Source organism: Brugia malayi (genome assembly GCF_000002995.4).
Source record: "Brugia malayi strain FR3 genome assembly, contig: Bm_v4_ChrX_scaffold_001, whole genome shotgun sequence".
NCBI classification, from domain to species: Eukaryota; Metazoa; Nematoda; class Chromadorea; order Rhabditida; family Onchocercidae; genus Brugia; species Brugia malayi.
Genome location: NW_025062479.1, coordinates 14194443 through 14219162, shown reverse-complemented (window position 1 = coordinate 14219162; position 24720 = coordinate 14194443). Strand labels below are relative to the sequence as shown.

The following is a 24720-nucleotide window of genomic DNA, read 5'->3' as shown; positions in this document are numbered from 1 at the left end:
ATATTTGAAAATTTCAATGAAAAAAAAGTAATATATTTTATATTATTTTATACATTAAAATAAAAGCAAAGAAAAAAAAGAGAGAAAAAAAACAACTGATTATAAGTAAATAACATTTGGATATCCTACATTTTACCTTTGATATGCAATAACATAGAAGCTATAGTGAAAAATATTCTTTATTATACCAAAAAAAGCAATAGTAGTTCTCGCATATATCGTACGTACATCATTTCAACCATTGCTATATTAAACTCTCATTCACAATTCTTCTCACTTTTTAAAATGCAATTTTTAAAAGCAAAAAAGTGAATTGTATGAGTGAATCATATTAGACGAAAACGATAGAAACAAAACGTGAGATTAGAATTAAAGGCCATAATACGAGATTATTATTTATTTTTTTACAACATAATATGATATTTAAAGATATACAAGAAAAAAAAAAAAAAAAAAACAATTGGAAAATTTAAATTTTTGATCGACCATCCTCCATCATAGGTCCCAAATAGTTCTTGAATGTTGACAGTACCTGTAAAACAAAACACCGAAAGATATTTTTTTTTTTTTTCAGAAAAAGAACTAAAATTATTTAAATAGTGCAAAAAAGAAGAAAAAAATTGAAAATGTTAAAGTGATATAAAAAACTTTTGCGTAAACTTTATTAAATTTTCTTTTTCAAATATAATATATATATATATACTAAAAATCACACAGTACGGAATCAGTTCCTAATTAGTGGGATACTTACTAATAGCAAAAAATCAGTTTCACAAAAAATCCCTTCTGCAGATTAAACAGTTAAACATCTTTGCTTTTTAGAAGCAATAATTTTGCAGTGAAACACTGTTGTATTAGCATTGCTAAATTACTTACTTCAGTCTTATTCAATTCCGAATATTTTGCCCACTCAAGCATTGCCGCATAAACGTTACCGTCACGTCGACCAAGGACAGAATGAAGTTCACGATCCGAAAAATCAAATGAATCTACTATAGCTACAGCATCTGGACGTAAATTCCCCAATATTTCATAGATACCACATTTTACACTTCTCATTTGTTCATCTGACATATAATTCGCCTTAAAAATATTTATAGAGTAGCTAAGATTACATTTAAATATAATATCTTTACTCATAATTTCACTTTTATTCATCGTTATTTTAGAAATATATAATTTTATGGTGATTGTAAGAATGAAAAATAATATTTTAATTGCATATAAAATGTTGTATCAATGGGTGAAACATCAACCAATCCATATAAGCAGAATAACATTTATATTTTATGATTTACCATTCTAAAAGCGTAACAATGAGCAGAAATCTCATGAAGCATATAAAGTTTGCCAATCAGATTTAATATTCGTGAAATTTCTGGTTCACTACACTGTGATATTCGTGATAAATAACTTTTTGCCATAAAACAAAGAATGTGTAACTGAAAATCAAGAACAAATAACTTTGCAATTTATAATGTCATCAATTGAATAAAAATATGGAAAGTAATGTAATGAAAGAAAATTTGAAAAAACAAAAAAAAAAAAAGCAAAAATTTGCAGATTTATGAGAAATTTTCGAATCCTTTCATGAAATTTTCAAAAAATTTTTTTGTACCTTTTATCCAATTAAGTCAACAAAAATGTTAATTAAATGATAAAATGAAAAATGTAGAAAGGACTCACTCGACTTGCTTTACATAGTTCAACCGAAGCACAGTTCCACGCCTCTTCAGCAGAATGATTATCTTTTTGAAGTTGTTGCAGATAATTATATGTTGAATATATCTGCAAATTGATAAATGTTTATAGTAATTAATTTCAAATTTTCGGAAAGCACTGAAGGTAATATATATATATATATATATATAACAAGAGAAAAGATATCTACTGGAAACTAAAGAACTCACTAAATGGACTGACTTTTCGCATGATTAGTTAATGTTAAGAATGAACGCCAGTTTAGTTATTTTAGATTAGTCTCTTCTGAATCATATATTTTAGCCTCTAACTTATCACCTATAATCACATCAATATCCTCGGAAACTAACTAAATAGTGAAATCACACTATGCGACTACATAATTACCTGGTTTCTAGCAGCTTGTTCGAAATCACCAACCAAATCCTCATATTCAACTGTTTGCCACCTTTGAAAACTAGATTTATATCTTCTAGCATCAAGCAAATATTTGGCAATTGTTGCTAGATGAGCACTATTAGAATGTATTTCTTTGACTGTTTTCATTAAAAAGCTGCAATATTGATAAATTATTAATCTGACCTAAAAATTTTCAGTTTTTTTTATAAATGTAGAAGAAACAGGTTGAAATATAAAGAGACATACCGTGCAACTTGAAGTAGCATAACGATATTTTCCCCTTCGTATGTACAACCAGCAACAGCGAAAGAATAAATTTCCGGAAAACCGGATGCATGTGAATAGCCATGTCCACCACATGCTAATCGACACTGTTCGATACCCTATATAGAATGACCACATACAGTTTTCTGGGTAAATTTTACAAAAATAGCATCATCATCTGTACATCTTTATATATTCCAAAAATTGAAACTTAGATTTATTTATTGGACACTTTAAAATCTTACAAAGAAATACATAGTTACATTGACTAAAGGGAAATATTACAGACCTTTGCAACTTCCCATGTGACAACAGCTTTGAAACCTGAAGAAAGAATATGTAATTCTTGCAACAATTCAGTAATACCATGCGAAAGTTGTTTGTTGACCTTAAATTTTTGAGCTTAAATTATAATCTAAAATCAAAAAAAAAAAAAAAAACAAGAAAAGGAAAACTAATTCAGAAAAGAATATTTAGAAATCAGCAATCTTCGAAGATGTAAAGATCTGAAATATATTGCTGATGGAAAATTAAAAAGATACCTTCATATATAAATTCTTCACTTCTGTAGCGGCAAATAAAAATACAAATGACTGAGCAAGGCAAGGTAGAATTCGATACTGTTGCGTCCGATAATCAAGTATCTGAACTTCTTTCAAACTGAAAACTTTTAACACTTTAAAAATTAATCACTATGAATGCTTGCTGAATCATTATGGAAAATCTGAAGTCATAAATTTCATCGTATCCATTACCTAAACTAAACAAAACATTTATCAAGAAAACATTTTTTTCATATTCTAAGTAAATAAATTTTTTGCACATAAAATGAAAAATCAAATTATATTTATACTTACCCAGGTTTCCATTCTCCCTGTCTTCTAATAGAAGAATAACGTATAGCAATTGTAACTGCTGCAGCCAGTTGCATAGCTTGATCTCGTACCATAATTGATCGCACAAATACCATCGTACCATAACGTAATTTGGAATGTTTCGGTGCAATATATTCACCATTTGATAAAACCTAACAAGTGTACAAAAAAAAAAAAAAAAAAAAAGTTTCAAAAACATTATGAAATCATTAAACGATATCCATTTCATGACTTTACAAAATAAATTTTTTTGATATATAATTATAACATATAAATATTTTCTTATATATAATACACAATTGCATTAATAAATCAAAAGAAAAAAATTTACTTGTGAATAACGCATGAACATATTTTTACGGGGAATGCGATAGTTGTTAAATATAAGAAAACCATTGTCATTGCCAGGAATACCCATTTTAGGACCAATATCTCCAATTGTGATGCCTAATTTAAGCAATTGGTAAAAATTATGTGAGTGAAAAATAAGCTGTAAATATGACTTTAATTGGTTAAATTAGAATCAGTAAGTTAGCAATCAGCGTTGAATTGCAAAAACTTTTTACATTTAGTCTTAACAGATTTTAAAATTACTACATAAAAACAATTTGTTCTCTACTATTCGAAATACAAATTAAATCACCAGGCAAGGGCATATGAGTGTCGAGATCCCTAAGCTGAACAATGAACATGTGTAAGCCCTTATTATTTCCATTAATGATAAGTTGTGCAGGAATTATTGCATAATTTGATGATTTTCCAAGGCCACCTGACCACCATTTTGTTGCCGAAACTGATGGTGTATGTAGCACAAATTCTTCTGTTTTCTCATCATATGTTGCTGTTGTTTCCAACTTTGAAATATTAGTACCTTGAAGACAACAAATAAATTTGCACAACTATAGTAAAGCACGAAATTTCTATTAAAAAAAAAAAACTCACTTTACAAAGTTATTGATTTATTCAAAACAAAATTCATTACTATGCTAAAAAAAAAAAAAAAAAAAAAAAAAAAAAACTTTCTGTCCTAAACTAATTTTAGATAAGATTAAAAAAAATATATGTAAAATAAAATTATAAACCATGTCCAAGCTCAGTTTGTGCATAAGTTCCAATGATGCCACGAGTAACAGCTAAGGGAAGCCAATAGTCCAATTGATCATCATCTGCTTGCCCTTGAATAGTTGGTATGAACATTGCATAATGTAGCGACATTGCATGGAAGTCACGTCCCATTATCAAACTATAATTATTCAGCTAATTCAATTTCAAAATAATCAACTGATTTTTAAGATTCAAATAATCACATAATTACTATCAAAACAGAAGGAGAGAGAGGAAAAAAAACAATACCTTTGAAAAAGTAATCCTTCTTCGAACATATCCGATTGATCAATAAATGCTATTTTATCGGTCATTGCTACGATCTTAAGCAGCGTGTAATTAGTTCACTATTATTTCATTCTTTTATTTTTTTTAAATTAGTTCATTATTATTTATTTATTATTTCATTCTTTATTTAAAAACAAACTTTTTCCATTTTTTTCAAACTCAAAAAAAAAATTTTTTTTCTTGAAACCAAACAAATTTTTTCAACAAAATATGAAATGGTTTATATATTTACGTCTTAATCCTTATCTTGCAAATGAATTAACAAATTAATTGAAGGACCCGTTATCAAATCTTAAATAGTTCTTCTCAGGGGAAGTAACAGAAGAGTAGAATGCAAGGAAAATTAATTAGAAAACAAACCTTCCGTGCATTATTCTCAACTCGTTCCTTTCGACTCATGAATTCAGGCGGTATCGGATCTTGAAAATCTTTTTGAGATTCTACAAATTTCAATATTTCATGTCTTCTACGAAGCTTTTCTTCACCACCATGTATAAATGCAGCCATTTTGCCAACCGAAAATGATGAGCCTCGCCGTTCATTGGTAATATCTTCATTATCACCTGGTTCAATTAAATTATATCGCATTTTTGAAATACTAATAATTCATTTTCTTCTCCAAATACATCTGAAAATCCTATTCATATGTCATTATTAAAATTATTAAAAAATAAAAAATTATTCATATATCATTATCAAAATTATCACAAATAATTCCGTAAAAAACTAACTAAATTCGACTGTAAACATCATTAATTCTTTTCGAATTAATTTCAAACTATTTGATATATAAAATTGATATATTAACGAATAATATTATTAAATAATTCTTAAATACACTGTCATCATTTCATATACAAATAAAGAACGATGTAAACTTTTAAGTGATTGAAAGGATGGAAAATAAAAACAAAAGGATATAAAAAAAAGGAATTATCTGAACACTGTTTGCTGTCAATGAATAAAAAAAATATATTCGGTTGAATGACGGCGCTGTCTGTTATTGATCACATCCTAACATAAAATGATGTCAAAACAAATCAAGTTTATCAACTATAAAACCATATTACCACGAAATTAATTACCACCAAACTCAAATCAATCAATATCCAATGTATCTAGCAGTCATTGGCTAATCTTAAATCAACTCTTATATATGTATATATATATATATATATATATATATATATATATATACATATATCCCGCGACTTTTAATGATCAATTGGAAAAGGAGAATTTTAATAAATTCAAAATTCCTTTCTTTTTTTCACTTGCACATCAGTGAATAAGAATAATTAATAATCTATTTTTATAAATATTAACTTTTAAAATGAGTGAGAAAAAACAACAAAAGAATGTGGGTAGAGAGAATAATTTATAAATTCACTATTCAGATTGATTAATGAAATGAAATGAATGGTTGCTTTTTTCCGGAAATGATGTTGCGATGAGACGTAAGCAAAGTATCACGCATTAACGGATGCAACGCAAACAAAATATCACGCATCAGTGGATAAAACGTACCACGTGTTAACCATTGCAAGTATATCTTATACCATGACTTTTAAAACGTAAAAAAAGGGCATGGATATTTATTTATACAATCATTAAACGACTTGAAAAAGGAATTATATGCAATACTAAAATTGTAATCTCATGTAATTACATTTAACCAAATATCGCTTCCTTATTATTCGGATATATCTTATTGAAATATTCACCTTTTTTCTTTCTTATTTTACGTTTAGTTCATAATTCTAAAAACTCAATAAGTTCTGTTGAAATTCAATTAACCTGAAACCAGCAAAACAAAAATATTTCCCATAAAACATTGAAGTAATGAAAAAATAAATTTCGTTCGAACTATGTGATAAATCTCAAATTAAATGGATGAAATTTAAGTATAAATCTAACAGCAAAAAGTAACTCTTACGCTATCTTGAATAACTGAATGTTATGTTCGTTTCCGTAAATTCTCCACTTTAAAACCCAATTCCCATATTTATAGATAGTTACCAATCAAAAAACTCACCATGCCTCCATCTTTGTTTTTTTTTTTTTGTCTCAATTCAAGTAGTAGAACTTTATACATTCATATGTTATAATATGAAAAATGAGAAATTTAGAACTTGAAAGTTAAACAATCAAACAATAAAAACCTGTCATCAGTAACTTTTTAAAAAAGCATTATATACATTCAAATATGTATGTGCCACGTTAACAGCAAATTTTTGATCAGATGGTTGTAACAGAGAGCGAAGATGTACATAATTTGGTGAACCTTCGTTATAATCAGCTTTATGAAGTAGCACCAAAAATTCATGTCGCCTACGAATTGCTCCAATGGTAAATCTTAAGCATAATGGCCATTCACAAATTTGCATATTTGATATATGCACAGTGAATCGAAGGTAATTATATGTTGTTTGTAGAGCATTTGGCTCTGAAACATTAATTAGAATTGATTTATTTGATATTCAATTTGGTCTTTTCAAAGATTTTCCATTACAGTGAGAACATCAATACTTTCGTATTCAACGATATCACCATAATATATAGCCGAATGAATCATACTTTCGCTGGATATTTAGTGTTATGCAATGTGATACCAATGAAACATTATAAATGTTATAAACAAATCTGTTTAATTAAATCGTGAAATAAAGTCCCACTTACCCATCATGAATACTCTCGGATCTTTCAATAAAATTGCCTTAACTTGTTCTTTTGTAAACTCCATTTCTTCATTTAACATAGTAACAAGTCTCTGTAAAAATAAGACACATTAACTTCATTTGAAGAAAAGAACCTTGTTTCCTTCGTTTTAAATTTAAACCGAATCCTTGTTTGCTTCGTTTTAACTTTAAACCGAATAAGATTTCTAAATCGTAGACTTTATTGAAACCTACAACAAAAACATCACCCATGTGCATACTTCAAGCGGTCCGACACCGTACATAATAATTCTTGATTCTGTGATTATTAGTTGACGCATTTCATCTCCCGTCAGATCAAACGTTTTTTGAATCCATCCCAAGCGAGCATCTGTTGTTTCAACATCGGTATTCAGCCAAAATCTAGCATAAAATACACAAATAAAGAATTTCAAAACGACTTTTAGAAAGCAGGATGATGAGGTTTTAATATTGTCTATGAGTCAACAAGGACTTCAAAACACAATACCTAATATTCATTTATTGACGTAATAAATTACAAAAAATCATGTTTCGGAAACTTTAAGCAAAAGAAACAAACCTATTGTTTCTTACAATTTTAAGGACTTTCGCTTTAGTTAGCCGCTTTGTATAAAGGTAATTTAAACGCACCTAAAATTATATAAAACATGATATGTTTATTTCGGCTGTTATAATATACATGAAATGAAGAAAGTTTAAACTTTTCTGTAAAAATATATACATATATATATATAATAAAAACAAACTCTAACTTTCATGTTTTCTAAATCTTGCAATAAGAAATACGGATTTCGTGTTAAATATAAGCCAACATCGCTTATAGGCATACCAACTTGATGAATCAGCCATACAAGTTTCGGTCTAACATTTTCCCAATCTAATTTCACCAGTTTCCGGCCGATATGTGTCACTGAATCTACCTAAAATGCAGTTGATTATAGAATTGACAAAATAGACCTACAAATTCTGCAATCTTACAAACTTCTAAAGTTTATACGAAAAAATGAAAGCACTTCGTAAACTTGATCAGTTAACCTCAAATAAAATCTGCCTAATTCAAACAAAAAAAAAAAAAACCTCAAACAAATCCATGCCTAATTCGACAAGTGTCTGCAATACGGGTAAATGATTCACATAATGAGCAATACACCATGAGTGTGTCGGAGGTAACAATGATGAATCTGCAGTTGGATCGAACGGAAGTGGATTATCTCTGAAGAAATCGTAGTTAAAAGTCTATTTAAAAAAAAAAAAAAAAAAATAAAAATCCAGGAAAATAACATAAATAAGGAATATATTTATTAGCTCAATTATATCCATTAATTTTGCACGATATCAATCAAATCCAGATCACTGTAGCAGAAGATACGTTAGATAATTTGCTAAACTCATTGTTATTACAGTAAAGGAGAAGATAATAAGAGTCAAACAGTATATCAATTCAGTTCTGATGTACTTCTGATCAAATTTGACAAAAATAAGAGAGAAAAAACCTTGATGGTGGCTGCATAAAGTTCGACTTATCCAGTTCCCCCTCTGAATATACAATAGGCCGAAATCGACTAGCCTTTACTTTTTTTTTTCGCTGTGTTGCGAAAGAATTTTGCAGCGATAGCTGTAATTATATTTTATAAAATTCAATCCAATAAAAACATAGAATCATAGCATTTTGAACAATATCCAACTGAAAGAAATATATGCAAGAAAACAGCACTCTCTCTTCTACCACCTTATTACTTTCATTGAAAAGAGTTCAAATGTTTCACTCGATTTTACATTTTGAAGATAATCCAACTTTAATATAATAACCTACAGTTCTAACAAAGTTGTTTATTTCTTTCGATATAAGATTTTCTTTTGTAGCCATATCTGCCATAAAATCTTCAGAAGAAATATCCTGCTTTTCAACCTATAAAAGGTATAAAAGAACATTATCCTAATGTTTAATTCCTTAATTCACAAGCAGTGTGCTATTCTTTTTTTTCAGCCAACTAATCAATGTCAATTTATCCTATATCAACAGTAAAACTACTTAGAAATGAGCTTTCAGCATAATTCCTGACTATGACAAGTGGTACGAAAGCAAAACTGATACATTAAAAGTCATTGTTAGAAATACTGAAGCATCAATTACATTAAAATTCGTCAATATCCATATGTCTAAACTTCACATGCTACATCGAAAGCAAAAATTAGTACATTTACAGTTAAATAACAGTGACTTTACCTTATTTAATTTATCACTAACTTCCATCACTTGTTGTACATTACCATCAACAAATTTTCGAAAGAAAAAATTAATCACAGCATTATTTCGAGCATCACGATAACTACGCCTTAATAAAATCATGCACTGAAATGTTGAATCATTTAAATACTTATCACATTCATCTTTGCGAGTATCGTACTAATTGTATGGCACTTTTATCTATCTATATATTGCGTACCACGTAACTAAATTGGAACATTTATTCGAAGATTCAAAAAACGGAATAGTTCCGGTGTGATTTGATAATGTATTGCTGGCATCATCCTATCACTGCTACAAAAAAGAAAAACATGAATTAGCACTTGAAAATTTTATTTTAACAAAATAATGCACAAAATTATATTCGAGTAATAGTGATTAATTGAATTCAAACTCATTTTTCTGTATTAAAAATTCAGAAACTGACGACATAATATTTTAATTTAAACAAAGTAATGTAGCAATCATCAAAACATCACTAGTATATGAAAATTTAAGGTTTATTCTTGTATCAAAACAATTACGCTTTTTAGTTTTAATGGTTGTGATACTGTGAATGCAACAATAGGAAAGATAAGTTGCATCACACTTTAAAAAAAATGAAGAAAAGAATTGCAAACAAGAATTTTTCCCGGAATTTGCAAAACCAAATTTCAATGACGAAATTAAGAAAAGTGATAACCAGGACAAAAACAAAGGATAAGCAAAAAATAAATCTTTGAAAACTTATAATAACTATAAAAAAAAAAAAAAAAAAAAAAAAACTAATGCTTTGCTGCACTTACGGCAGCACTTGGGCCAAGCAACATTTGCCTCTGCTGAGCTACCTGAAACGAAATAAGGATTAGAACTTTCTGATATCATTAAATTGCAAACAGAAGTAAAAAATTAACTGTAGTTATTTAATTTTATATTGATATTAAAGTGAGGAAATATAAATGCATAAGCAAACCAACAAACTACTCCTTAAATCTACCGCCTTGGAAAAAAAAAAAAATGTCAAATCTCTCTGCCTCTAACCTCGCTCACTGACAAAAAATTAAACTAAATTAGAACATTTACCATAACAAAAGGAAAGAAAATTGATTAATTCATCAAAAGAACAATATTTGTACTACAATAAACTTAATGATAAGAGAAACATTTGGTGTTTCATTTCAAAGGGACGAACCTGACTTTTCTCGTACTCAGACCTTTCTTTTTCAATTACATATGGCAAGACTAAAATCATCATCGATGATGATACAATCCAAAGCGCAGATCTTACAAACGAAAACTGAAATAAGAAAAATGTACTACACATTCAGCTTTCAAAAATGACACATTATCTCACAGCTAAATTCAATATACTACTAATATTTTTATTCTGCAACAAATATTTCCTATAAACAAATTTCAATAATATTACTGCGTGTATACACCAAATAGCATATACATAGCGAATATGCCACATCAAAGATTATCTGAATACAAAAAAAAAAAACAAGTACCGTATGCTTCGCAGCCCATACTGACCAATCCACTGATGATTCTAATTTACATCTGAATACATCTGGAAACATTTCACGAAGACCCCAAAGCCTTTCACCAATCGTTTCTTCCAATTCGTCATCCGGAATCTGATCCCATTCATCACCACCAATTCTACTAACTGCCATCTCTTCACCTTATTTTCCTCTTTAAACAACAATTAATAATACTAAGTTCTCCTTAACTCTTAAACCATTCACGTTTCCGCAGAGAAAAATAACAATAAATGACTACAAACTTAATGAGGCAAATAAAAGCTAAGCATTAAAAGAAAAAGAATTAGGAAGCAGTACAATATGAAAAAAATGAAAAACCCCCAAGCGTAACAATGATTCCAGGTAAACTGAGAATTTGGAAATATGAAAATATTTTCCATGATTATTGTTTCGAAAAAGAAAAAAATATGATCATGCATAAATATCACAACCAAAATGGTGTTCAAAACACAACGCATAAAACGTGAAATAACTCGATAAATGCGACTTGAGCTTTATTTCATTAACAGTAGCGAACAAGACACAGAAAGATTGGAGATCAACAAATATAACTTTATAAACGACTGAAAAAAAAAAAAAATGCATCAAAAATTCGCGGATTTACCAAATCACCAAACTCATAATGGACTGTTGTCCCTAACACAACTGAGATATAGTGAAAATACTTCATCATCACTTAATCCCATCTTTCCCATCATGGTCATTATAAAGATGAAAATTCATTATCTCCTGACAAAATTGATTTGATCAAAAAAATGTGAAGAAAATGAGTAAAATATGATCAAAAAATTTTTAACCAAAAGTTGTCAGAAGATCAAAAGGGTCAAAAGGAACATACGAGATAAACTTGAAGAATAAATAACAGAAGATTGTATCATAATTCAAAAATTGTTTTTGGGACACAAAACTTTATTCACTTATTTATTTATGTTCCATCTGTTTCCATTGGAGGGTCACCATCACTGGTTGTTTGACAATTCAATGGATGAACAGTCGCAACGGAATCCAACTTTGTAATAGGTGATGTGTGAGTATTATCTCCACTGATACTTGAAAGTGCTAACTGTGCCGATGCTTTGGCATCGATGAATAATTCGGCACATTGCTTCACGTCTTCTTCCTAAAGTTGTTATTTCAGTGTATATCGCAAACAAATAAAAGCTGAGTTGTTAATCCGATTAAAAAATTTCAGTCATCTACGATACCATAACAAGGTACAAAACAAAAATCCATATAAAAAGAATTTAGCCACTTTTCTTATGAATAGGATGCATGATTTAACACATTAAAAAAACTGCACATGTTCAACTACTGAAAATAGAAAGGGAAACGCACCGTAACATTGTCGCGACTATTTACTTGAGCAAGTAATTTCGCAGGTGTAAGTAATTGTACGACATATCTCAAGGATGTTTCAGCGCCTAGACTACTTAAATATGTTAAGGCATCCTCATCCAATTTTACACCTTCTGCCTCGGCTCGTATCTTTACAATAGCCAATATTTCATCAATTTTGTATGGCTTTGTAACAATTATTAATATGCGATCTAATAAATCCAATGGGATACCGTGCGGTGATACCATTTCTGTACCTCTAGAAAAAAGAATCCTTATGAAGTAAATCCTTTTCACTATTTACAGTTATTTAAATTGTGAATGGTGTTAGCCAACTAATATTATTGATCATATCAAAAATATAGTTACATTCAGATATGGCAAGATTAAATCACAAGAAACTCCATATATAAACTTACCGAACTTTACACTGACCGCGATTAGTGGCAAAAATTACAATCGGACTAATAGTACTTTCAAGCGCTCGATGAAGGTATGTAAAGCATTCGATATCGAGCATATGCACCTCATCAATGAATAACACACCTGGCATTAACTCAGCAATACCCTGAAATAACCAAATATATTTGTCACACAAATTAAATAACTCAACTACCTTCAGAACACCTTACTTGTTAGGACTTACTTGTTCGATATAATCATTCACGACATTGTTAACTTCTTGCCGTAACCTTTCTGTAATTTCAGTCTTTTTAGGCTTTAACAGTTGTCCGACAAGTGATGTTACATTACCAGCAGTACCATGTGGACGAGCATTTGCAATGTCTAGATCATGCAACGTGACATCCTACAATTTTCACTGCATAAATAGAAAAAAAAAAAAAAAAAAAAAACATATGCATAAATAGAAAGGATCAAATAATTTATCAGAAACGAACTGAAAATTTTCAAAAACACAATCTATGATGAATAAAACTTTAGTACTTGGACGACTTCCTTCGACTTCCGAACATCACCTTTTGGTAGTGGCACAAATTCATCAGCTTCTAAATCAAATTCCGTAGCATACACATCACAACGACCAAGTCTCTAAATAATGACACTTGCAGAATAGTTTTTAGTTAATTCTTGTTTCAGCTTCTTAAAGAACAAAAAAGAAGAAAATGCAAATGAATATGGCAAAAAGTATGCAACTATAAACAAAATTAAACCTTTACAGCACCACTGTTCGCCTCGATATAGATGACATCTCCAACTTCAACTTTTTGCTTCAAAAGCGTATCATAAATTGATGGATCAAGTTTCAACTGTTTGCTCCCTTTAACGGTTTTTAAGCCAATCAATACGTGCGATATTCTCTATAAAAAAAATTTGGAAAGAAAAATGAAAAAAAAAAACTAAAATTTCATTTACCATTACAATGACTCTGCAAGCATTCAGCACTTCGTCATCAATTGCTTGAGTGTGAAGATTCGAATCAAAAAAAAAGAATTGTCCATTACTGCAAAAAGGTTAAATGCTTTGCACTGTTCTTTTATTCCGTATAACTTCTAATAATAGGACTAACTTTCCCATAGCCACCCGTTTCATTTTCGCTTTCTACTGGTGTTAATTCTATAACTTCACCTTCATATACTTCTTTCTTCTCCCTAACACGTAAACCTGCAAATAAATATGATCAAATATGACATATTACTTCCAAATACAAAATCCATTATAATAATTATAATTAAGTACAATGCAAATATATATAATTTATAGTAATTCACAGTAACAAATCAATCAATTTTTTAATGTTATCTGTGTTATAAACCATTCAGCAACAGGGCAGAAAATGATAAACACCGATTGATCTTCGAAAATTCTCCATCAGGACTTCAGTTTTTTTCACCTCCGATGAGTAAACTTCAGAACCGACCATTGGACAAAATGGCATTTTATCACCCAATTCCTGTGCCACTGCTAACGCTATAGCTGTCTGTAAAAACGATGCAATGAGACATTGCAAAATCGAATAGAAATATAGTTAAGCAAAATTCATTTTAATTTTCTTCTTTATAAGGATGTTAAAGAACTGCCTAACGGTCAATAACAAACAGCGACGGAAACAAAATATACCTTCCCAGTTCCCGGTGGTCCAGCAAAAAGAATCGCACGTCCTGCCATGCGCTTCGAACGGATTAAATCCACAATCACTCCGGCTGCTTCTCGTGCTTCTAACTGCCCAATGAAACCACTTGCCTAAATGGAGTTCTACGTCTAAATGAAACATCCTCCTAAGAAAATGGCAAACTTAGATTCAGTGCGATACTGGAGTAACAATTATCTATACTAATACAGGTATGTCCCACAGTAAGATATGGATAGATATTGATAGCTTGAATGGTAGCTTATAAATAATGAGAAACCCAACAAAAAACCGAAGCAAGACTCAACTGTTATCTTGAATCATATTTTAAAGACATAAAGGCATATGATTGACGTATGCTTGTAAAATACACTGCACTGAATATTTACACAACTCTGTCCTAAGTAAACTTATTTTTTCACAACAGAGATTAAACCGAACTACTCAAAACAACGAAAGGATCTCTTTGAAATTTACATTGTCACTGGGTGTATGCGTTTCAGGATCTAGTCCCAAACCTTTCACATGACTGTGCGCAGCAACTCTTTGTTTTCGAGCTGTTGATTTAACCTGCAAAATTTGAAAGTGCTCAACAATTATGTATGAATATATTACAACACTTCTGCTTTTTATTGAAACTAGAAAACAAACAAATTCATAAAAACTTCAATAAATGCAATTAAAACTTGCTTCATCAATACTGATTAGTTTCGTCGATAACGCTGCATTACTTTCGACGGTCATCTAAAATAGCACATACAAACTTATGTTTAAATTACCACAAGCAATTTAATTGCATGCTTAGCATAAATATGCGTCACATATAAGAATCAAACATATTTATCTTACATTATATATAACAATAAATAGAAAAACTCTCAAAGATCTCTTACTAATACGAATACTTCAAATTGTTATAAATAAACGGATATTTAAGTACAAATGACACTATTCTGATTTTCACATTACACAATGATGCGATTTAACACACCACTTACTAGTCCACTTCTCACGTAACACGTGCTAGTCACACTTCCACGCAACTCATCACGTACTAACCAAATTCTCATGTAACGCACGCATCAGCCAAAATCCCACCAACTCCTCACGGAACACACACCACTTCAATTCCCATGCAGATTACTCTCAAAAGGTCTGTACCTCTAAACCGCACATTTAAAAGTGATGCATCATATTGATAGGTTAAAATGAAATTAGTATCCCAACGATGTCAGTTTGGTGATAATACTACTCACGGTTGAGTAGTATATTTAAGAATTGTTTAACTTCCACTTTCCATTATTATCTTAATATTTTATCTGCGATCAACTCATGTTCGTTGTTGCGATAGGATCCAACAAGCATTTAGTTTATTACGTTTAGGATTTAATATTTATTAGCAAAGTATTGTGAGCAAAAGACTAATTCATTTATGAAACAAAAACAACTTCCCATATCAGAGTCTATCACAAAGCCATATTATCACAACCATAATATTCTAAGTTCAGTACAATAATACATTATCTCAACAAAAAATCGAATTAAAAGAAAAAATCCATATTCAATTAATGAAATGAAAATTTAATAAACATGGAACTAACAATTTTTTTCTCAAATCCCCAAACAATGAAACCTCATCAACTGTCAAATTTGAAAATTTTGCATTAATGGAAAGTTAATTTCGTCTTTTCTTGATACGAATGAATGGAATGAATTTTTAAACTGACTACTACTACTACAACTATTCAGTACTTAAAAATAACAAGCACAAATAAACATAGAACAAAAAAAAAAAAAAAAAAAAAAAAAGGAAAAAGAAACCTATTACAGCATTACATCGATATAATTCTTCTGAAATACTGCTCTTTCCAATAGATTTTTTCAAAACGACACGTTATTTTGATATGAAAGAACTTTGTAAAGAAGAAATAAATAAAGAAAAAATAAAACTAAGAAAGATTACAATCAATATCAGATCATAAAATAAATTAAGATTGTGTTTTTGGAAGATGAGATATCCTGTAACAATATAATATCTATAGAGAATTTCATATGAAATATATACTCAGAAAAGCATGCATTAATGTTTTTCTTTATAGCTTATATCAATTATGAGAGCTGTAAAAAGTCGTGATAAAGAAAAGTGCATTTGAAACAAATTATATATGAAATAAAATTACACATAATTGTCTTAAAATTAATGCACATTTCCTTATGCCTAAGTGAGGAAATTCCAGAAATGATATTGCTTGTAGAAAATGGTGTTAAAAGCTGCGACAATTTATGCAAAAGGTTGAGTCTATGGCCTAGTGAAATGTTACAATTATGAATAAACATTATGAAAGCGAGATCTATCGCGAGATATTTCGTTTTTCATTTATATTCATTAATGGGCTATCATCATTTGGATTCGATTTATATTTAATAATAGGAGTTCCATTAGAATTATCAATTCCTGGATTAATTTTCACTGCTATCTCTTCGATATGACTACTTTTTGCATTTCTTCTCATTTCAAGCTTTTTGCATAACCAGTGTATTGCTACAATGAACAGAAGCGGTACTGGTGTCATACTTGCACAAATAACAGGAATCAATGCACTAATGTCAGCATCGGGATCAGGAAACGAAAACTGAAATTATTCAGTAGATGCTTTCAAGTAAAAAAAAGAAATAATAAGGAAAATAAGGCAATTTTATAAAGTATAAGTGGAATTATTAGTCCAAATTATGACATTTTCTGGATAAAATAAAATGCATTTTCTCCCTTTGTTTTCGTTTTTTGTTACGGACGAATAAAATTAATTCTCAATTGCATGCATGCAGCTACCAATCAAATTTGTAGTGAAAGGATTCAACAACCTACTTTTATCAACATGATAGCTATGCCTGTATTTTGAATACCAGTTTCGATTGCTATTGAAGTGACATTTGGTGGTGATTGCCGAAGAATAACTGCTGTCAAGCAGCCAATTGCAAAGCCACACCAAGGAAGCAATAAACTTCTGTAATTTAAAATTGCAAGGTGAGAAAATTAAAATAATGAGGAACTGAATTAATAAAGAGCAAAATAATACCCAATAACAGCTGTCCATGTCAACAAACGAATCATATATATATTGGCCAGTGCTCCGAAACCAATTAAAAAAATCAGGACGAATATGATAAATGGCCGCATTATCTATAAATGAATGTATTAATTGTTTGAAGAGTAACTGTGTTTCAAACAAAAAAAAAAAAGTTGACAAAAATTTGATCACTTCAGTTTTAAAAGCAAACCTTTCGAGCCTGAAGTCGTAATGTTGGCTTGAAATGTGAAATTGCAACACCAAAAATCAATGGAACTATCATTATAACCAAAGACGAGAGAATTTTGATGTATGGAATCTTGATAATTGCTTCAGGATGAAAACTGTCGAGAAAATGAAAACCCAAAAGCCACATCCAAAATGGTATCATTACTGTAATACTGTGATAAATTATCTTCATGAACAAAATCTTATGTTATGCATCGGAAAAAGATTTATGTTATTCTTGAAAATGTATAATAATGGCTGAAATAATAGTGTAGTACAATAAATGAAGTAAGAAATATATTTTTAAAGAAGAGAATGAAATTTGAAATTGAAAAAACTAGTTCTACAATAAATATTAAAAATAAGCTTTTTTTTGTCCTGAACCTTTAGTTTAGGAATAAAGGAAAAATTTACCTAAAGCTGCTATGGTGCTACAAAATGTCATTGTTAGAGACACTGGCAAATTACCATCTAACAGAACAGTCCAATAGTTGCTGGCACCACCACCAGGTACACAACCAGTAACAAATAAGCCAAGTGCAAAAGAATGCAAACCATTAGCGGTAAAAATAATATTTGCAATACCCCAAGCAAGCTAAATGGAAAATGACTTAAAAAAAATTTTTTTTTCATATTAACCTAAAATAGCAGAGGTTTAACTTGAAAGTTTAACTTCAATAAGTTAAAGATAACATAATTGAAGACGTAGTAATGTTTCGATATTGAAGACCCATATAGTTTAATAACCCCAAAAATGAGCACTTTGTTCGACACAAAAGTAACACCACCATATCAATATTACTCAAGAAAACCATTCACCAAAGAAAAATGACTTAATATTTTCTTTAGAATATAGATATTACACTTTAGAGCCTCTGATATAAAACTTATTTTTCAAAATCATTAGATATCAATAAATCAGATTAGTTTGATTGGTGCGAAAATAACTTACTAAAGGCATCGCAATAAATTGAGTGCAAAAACCGATCATCGGTGCAACAGGTTCTTTAATTACTTCCAGCATAACACGCCCATCAAGCTAAAATAATAATTTGTAAATAAGTGACAGCAATAATTTCTCATAAAAAACGAAAAAAAAAAAGAAAAAAAAAGCTAGCTTGCATTAGACTAATAACTTAGATCACACTTTCGTTTGCTACTATAAGAAAAGCAAAAAATCATAATTTTTACTCCATATTTTAATCAGTCATCCTTTTGACTTATGTTCTATACCGAAAGTTCTTCAGTTGTATTTAGAAAGGAGATTTTTATATATAAATTTAGGAAAAATACTGTAAGACAAAAATATATACTTCGCATCCCATCAAAATATTAGCGATAATAATTAAAATGACCAATGCTGATAAAAATAATCGATTTTCAAGCCGTTTATTGTCTTGAATAACCCAAACATCAAGCATATTATCCTGCTGGCCAAAATCATTTCCACTCTGCAATAAAGAATTTCGTACCCGACTGAATGTTCTAAAAATTAAGACAAAGGAACTTGATATAAATCATACTATGCTTACTTCGCTTATCTCATATAAAAATCGATCATCATCCATAGTTTCATCCATACTTAATAAACGTACTTTTACAGCTGTTTTACCCAGGAAATGTCCAGTAAGTGTGATATTTACCTGCAAAATTACAACAAATTTGCATGTCTTAAAAAAAAAGAAACAATGAATTTGCAGAGAAAAAACTCTGAAAAAAATAATTTTATAAGAACTTCATATGTTTCTGAGTTGTTTCTCTTCGATGAATATTCTCCTAATTTGAATTGTTTTCGCTCTTTTGCTGCTGTAGCAATATCTTCATCAATTGATCTATAAATACAGTGAACATCGCTGATAGATAATCAAATAGAGATAACTTTGAATCCAAAAACCTATTCTGCATTAAATGTATAGCTTTCTCCAATTTGTCATATGAAAATACGAAGTTATTATTCGAGATTAAAATTTAATTAAGAAAAATGAATAAAATATAAAAAAGTATTCAAAAAAAAAAAAAAAAAAAAAACTCCAAACTTTAGAAAAACTGCAAATGATTTTTTGGGTGGTAGTTTTGCAAATTCCTGACGATTCGTATCCAAATCAACGGTTACTTTAACCGTTTTATTGGTACCAGCCATGAGATCATGAATATAAGGAGGATCAAATCGAATTCGAGCAACTGATTGTATTCCAGAGCTAGTCACTGATACCATCATATTCAAGATCAGTCGTATCAATAAAAAAAATGGGCAACCGCGGGAAGTCATTTAATCCTGACAGTATAAACATGTAATTTTAAACTGAAATAATTTACTTTAGTGAAATGAAACAAAAAAGAATTTCCAGTTTAATTTTCTTTTTATTTTCTTATTAGAATGGACATCTGTAAATAATAGTTAAGTTGCAGTTTTTGTAAAAATGAAAATTGAAAGAAAACAAAATTATAATTGTAAACCATTCAAGGATTAGTTTTATACTCGTAACCGAAAAACACATGCAGTAAGCTAGTAGCCAATTAATATAAAAGCAGTCAACCTATTAAATATTATAAGAGTAGTTTGCTAGTGTAAAACTAAAAATATTCATATTACTAAACATATTAATTTACTAAAAGTAATAATATTAATAACAAATTGAATATTAATGTCTTCCGTACATTTAAAATTAAGTACTTTTAAAAATTTGTTTACATCTTTTTGATCAAAATTTATTTTTCGGTCATATAATTGCATAACAGGATTTTAATTTATAAAAATTTTAATCTTATTTCTCGGAAGACCTTATTTCTAGCTTACACTTTTAGAGTTAAAAATGAATTTTAATTAAGTCCAAAAAAATTTAAAAAATAATAAATCTCAGTAAGTTGCTTCGGCAAATTTTAATAATACTGTGATAAACATTTTATAACTAATAACAAGTTTAATAAATGAACTGTTATAATATCATAGTAATAAACAAGTAAACTTACTATCAAATAATAATTCATATCTACTAGAAAAAAAAAATACTTTGTAAAGCAAAAAAAGGAAAAACTAAAGTTCCTCTTTCTTTACCTTTTTTTTCTTAATGGAATGAAACAACTGAACAGAATATATCCCAAAATACTGTCAAATTTCCCATTCAATAATGAACACAAAATGAATCGTTGCTAATAATAAAAATTTTCGAATAGATAAGCAATTTAAAGAGAAAATTTGATGAATAATAACTATTAAAAAAAAAAAAAAAAAAAAGAAAAAAAATTAATGCACTGCAATTACTTTTAAAAGGATAAATCCCAACAAATTATTTCTGACTCATTTCATTATCATTATTTGATTAATAATATCTATTTCCTCTAATAATATCATTACTACTTCATTTTTTAAACATAATTATTTCTGAAAAAAAAAAAAAAAAATTATTTCTGATCCTTATATTTTATTCTTTGTCATCATTTTCAAGATAATAAAAACAGCACTGATAATACCACCAACTAATTATAAAAAAATTTCTGATTCTGATTATATAGTTCATAATCTGATTATAAAAGATTATGATTAAAAACTTTTTTTTTAAAAAAAAAGTATCTTGCTAGAACATTTTGAATCTCATTTTCACTTATAATACAATAAAATAGAATACAAATGATAGTATGTAAAGTATAAGAAATAAATAGGAATCTAATGAAGTAAGGAATTGTTGTTTCAAAAGATTATTTTGAAATATTAATGAAAGTTTCAAAAGTAGAAAGAATACTGGGAACATTTAATCAGTTTATCCGGATAAGAAATTCTAATTGTTGCTATGGTTATCTGAACCGTTGATTGAACGCACTGTTAGAAGAAACATTGCTTATTTAAAATATGAAAATTTGAGGAAAGCAAATTAAAAATCCAACTGAAAAATTTACTTGAAAGTAAAAAACTTTAAATAATGCAGATTTTCCTACATTCCTAAAAATAATTTGCTACTATCGGAGAGTTAAGAAAGTAAAAATATTAGCTAAAGAAAATTACTACTTTTGAATGAAGCTAATCACGATGCCTTCATTGCTTAAAAACAAAAACAAAAAACAAAAAAAAAAAAGAAAGAAAAATAAAAATAACGGAATGGAAATACCTTTCTATGAAAAAAACATCCCACTTTTTATTACTTAAAATATTTGTTAATATCATATATTAAAAACTACTACAAATTTATTAGAAACAACATTTCCTTTCCAAACAGCTAATGAAATTTCGAAAATTTAATATAAATAAAAAAAATCGTCACAAAATCAATGTAACAAAAAATTTCTTTAAAAAAAAAAAAAGATTTAGAAGTATTCTAAGGAAAAACAAATACACTTAATGACTAAATACGAAAAAATGTAATCATAAAAAATTCAAAACATGTCATATCTCATCATTTTTTTTGAGTTAATAATTGCTATATTATTAAAAGATTGTCTTCAAAAAAAACATTTTTAAGAGATTGGCAAACAAATGAGGAGCAAACATTTCAATTTCAAAGTTGTATGAAATGAATGATTGGAATGAGATAGATGAATGATGATGCATTGAATGATGTAAACTGTAATTGCAACGAACTGAAAAATAAAAAAAAAAAAAAAGAAAAAAGAATGAAAAAAAGAAATGACGAAGATGACAATTGTTAATAAGAAAAATGACACATAAAAGTATTTTTAAGTTTGTGATAAAATGCTATTCATATAGATTGTGAATAAATAAACTGACATTTCTCTCTTACCAATAAAAACGTTCATATTTTCTCAATTTTCTTTTTTTAGTAGCTGAATTGTCTATCAAGAGAATATAAACAAAAAAAAAAAAAAAAAAAAAAAAACGAATTACTTTATCCTTCCCGTTTATCTCATTTCCCAAGGCACTAATTAACAAATTGGATAAATTTAAAATGTCAAAAATGTAAAAAATACTTTCCTTCCGGATTCCTAAACATGATTCCACTTCACACATTTGATTATACTCAAATTGATCGGAAAAGTTTAATATAGCAAGGTTTTTCGTGAATAGTTAAAGTGTAAATTTAAAAAAATGTAAAGCAATATCCAAATACTTATTAAGCCATACTTATGCTTCTAAACAACATCACAGAAGTGAAAAAGTTTAGAAGTTTGGTCACACACATTATATAATATTACTTACGACTACTTATATATTGTTTATACTTACTTTACAAACATACACAAAAGTATTGAAATCAATTCGAGCTTCACAACAATAAGAAAACTTTGCATTCATAAAAGCATTAGAGAAATAGTGATAGTTCATAGAATTAAAAAAAAATTAACTTCATGTGACAAAAAAAAAAAATTCACAGAGCGAAAACTTAAAAATTGTACACATATAATAAACTCCAAGTAAATTTAAAATTTAAATAAATTTAAAATGCTCTGATAAATAATGCACTTCAAGATAGAACAAGAAAAGGGAAAAGAATCAAATGTTAGTATCTGATTTATCGAAATATTTGTAATAACTTTAATTGCTCTCTGTCATCTTTTTTCTTTACCAATTCAGATTCATTTTTTGTAGGTATTCTAAGGTAGTTTCCAACAGTTTAAGTAGTGTAACCATTTGGTAATGAATATAACATTGATGAAATCAACAAGCAATTAATTATTCAGATCAAATTATAGTAAAATAGATGATAAGGGAAGCTTATTAATATTTGCAATTCTGAAAATATTAACAAAAATTGCGAAGATAAAAATCAAGCAAATAAATGAAGCAAAGCAATAAATGAATGAACGATAAAAATCGTTAAATGTGAACAAGACTTTAATTTTCATAGTTTCGCAAGAAAAGATGCCGAAATCATACATAGATCAAAAAAAAAAAAAAACCTCTGTGTTTCTTTATAATATTTCTTAGCAGTGATATAAAAAAGATTTTCAGCAACACGAACTGCTTACAGTCCAATTCATGGTTTAAAACAATAGAATAGCTTATTACATTAGCAAAAAGTAGGACATAGAAATATGCTTTCTCTCTTCATATTGATAGTAATCAATGGTCAATGTTATGATACAAGACTAGCTAAATTTTACTGAAAATAAAATTGATGAATAGAGAAGAACTAAAAGGAATACATTTAAGTAAAACAAAAGAACGACAATTACGTATAAAAAACACTGTCGCCATTATTACTAGAACAACTCTTTGTTTCCATCTGAAAAATTTTCAGTGTTTCAAACATTGAATGCAGGCGAAGATTGAAAATAGAAGCAAATGTAGATTGCATGGATAACACCAGGTAACCAAGCCAGAATCGTAAAAATTATGTTCAGTAGAAGATGTACGTCACATCCTCGAACGATTAAAACTGCGAGAGGCTGTAATCAAGTTACTACATAAGTTGTTATCAATTAAAAATAATGAACAGTAATGTTTGCTTTTTGAAAGGGTAATTTGAAGTCAAAGGGTGAGTTAGGAATTAGTGTCTAAATGGTTTGCTTAATTAAAAATTTTGTTATAAAATTTCGACTTTATTTTAAAAAACAAATTCACTTACTGGAAAGATAAAACAAAGAATGACCAAGATTAATGAAAGGCACATTTCAAGCTGTCAAAAGCGTATACTTCTCTGCAGCAAATTTTCCGTTGAATGTAAGCTGAAAATATATATTTATGATGTGATCGGCATTTTTTCCCTGCGCATTTGTGACTGAGTTACCAATATGAGTCACAACCACCATAACTTTGACAAAAAGGTTGACGAAGATACAAAAAAAAAAAAAAGAGAAAAACGATCACGAAAAAAAAAGAAGTCTAGAAAAACACTAAAGAGCAAATTTTTTTAACTCTATATTTCAGCCATACATCTATTACCTTAAATCAGATTATACACAAAAACACAACCGTGAAAATTTTGTTATTCAATACGAAAAAA

At 28.7% G+C, this 24720-nt stretch overlaps 6 protein-coding genes across 10 annotated transcripts; all 6 read right to left on the bottom strand.

Annotated features, from left to right (window-relative positions):
* Window positions 1–469: 469 nt before the first annotated feature.
* Window positions 470–5219, bottom strand: Bm4601 (Acyl-CoA oxidase family protein; the record flags this gene model as incomplete). Its single annotated transcript, XM_001894545.2, has 14 exons — window positions 470–532; window positions 877–1083; window positions 1299–1442; window positions 1687–1788; window positions 2089–2254; window positions 2347–2483; window positions 2654–2752; window positions 2907–3024; window positions 3222–3391; window positions 3571–3686; window positions 3883–4110; window positions 4322–4482; window positions 4593–4666; window positions 4992–5219. The coding sequence occupies 14 exons, from the start codon at window positions 5217–5219 to the stop codon at window positions 470–472; spliced, it is 2013 nt and encodes a 670-aa protein (XP_001894580.2).
* Window positions 5220–6799: 1580 nt separating this feature from the next.
* Bm2876 (LD27042p, putative) lies at window positions 6800–9680 on the bottom strand (the record flags this gene model as incomplete). 3 transcript variants are annotated; one of them, XM_043074822.1, is made up of 9 exons in its annotated part: window positions 6800–7077; window positions 7311–7401; window positions 7570–7711; window positions 7890–7960; window positions 8083–8250; window positions 8408–8543; window positions 8824–8945; window positions 9144–9239; window positions 9558–9680. In XM_043074822.1, the coding sequence occupies 9 exons, from the start codon at window positions 9678–9680 to the stop codon at window positions 6800–6802; spliced, it is 1227 nt and encodes a 408-aa protein (XP_042930756.1). The 3 variants fall into 3 exon arrangements, with proteins under 3 accessions (XP_042930756.1, XP_042930757.1, XP_042930758.1); XM_043074823.1 differs by having other exon boundaries at window positions 9558–9584; XM_043074824.1 differs by lacking the exons at window positions 8824–8945; window positions 9144–9239; window positions 9558–9680 and having other exon boundaries at window positions 8408–8422.
* A 662-nt stretch (window positions 9681–10342) lies between these two features.
* Bma-tomm-22 lies at window positions 10343–11236 on the bottom strand (the record flags this gene model as incomplete). 2 transcript variants are annotated; one of them, XM_043074820.1, is made up of 3 exons in its annotated part: window positions 10343–10405; window positions 10750–10854; window positions 11069–11236. In XM_043074820.1, 3 exons carry the CDS (start codon window positions 11234–11236, stop codon window positions 10343–10345), a joined length of 336 nt encoding a protein of 111 aa, XP_042930754.1. The 2 variants fall into 2 exon arrangements, with proteins under 2 accessions (XP_042930754.1, XP_042930755.1); XM_043074821.1 differs by having other exon boundaries at window positions 11069–11140.
* A 793-nt stretch (window positions 11237–12029) lies between these two features.
* On the bottom strand, window positions 12030–15611 carry Bma-ruvb-1 (RuvB-like 1, putative; the record flags this gene model as incomplete). Of its 2 annotated transcripts, XM_043074818.1 has the most annotated exons (12): window positions 12030–12224; window positions 12440–12698; window positions 12859–13007; window positions 13086–13247; window positions 13385–13489; window positions 13612–13758; window positions 13968–14062; window positions 14246–14378; window positions 14519–14641; window positions 15006–15098; window positions 15219–15272; window positions 15588–15611. In XM_043074818.1, 12 exons carry the CDS (start codon window positions 15609–15611, stop codon window positions 12030–12032), a joined length of 1539 nt encoding a protein of 512 aa, XP_042930752.1. The 2 variants fall into 2 exon arrangements, with proteins under 2 accessions (XP_042930752.1, XP_042930753.1); XM_043074819.1 differs by lacking the exons at window positions 15006–15098; window positions 15219–15272; window positions 15588–15611 and having other exon boundaries at window positions 14519–14566.
* Window positions 15612–16879: 1268 nt separating this feature from the next.
* On the bottom strand, window positions 16880–20093 carry Bm7048 (Sodium Bile acid symporter family protein; the record flags this gene model as incomplete). The annotated part of the gene is made up of 10 exons (XM_043074817.1): window positions 16880–17161; window positions 17395–17533; window positions 17606–17709; window positions 17808–17989; window positions 18239–18419; window positions 18777–18863; window positions 19138–19275; window positions 19357–19467; window positions 19560–19656; window positions 19861–20093. 10 exons carry the CDS (start codon window positions 20091–20093, stop codon window positions 16880–16882), a joined length of 1554 nt encoding a protein of 517 aa, XP_042930751.1.
* Window positions 20094–24019: 3926 nt separating this feature from the next.
* Bm7508 (Uncharacterized protein) lies at window positions 24020–24387 on the bottom strand (the record flags this gene model as incomplete). Its single annotated transcript, XM_043074816.1, has 2 exons — window positions 24020–24163; window positions 24343–24387. 2 exons carry the CDS (start codon window positions 24385–24387, stop codon window positions 24020–24022), a joined length of 189 nt encoding a protein of 62 aa, XP_042930750.1.
* Window positions 24388–24720: the final 333 nt, after the last annotated feature.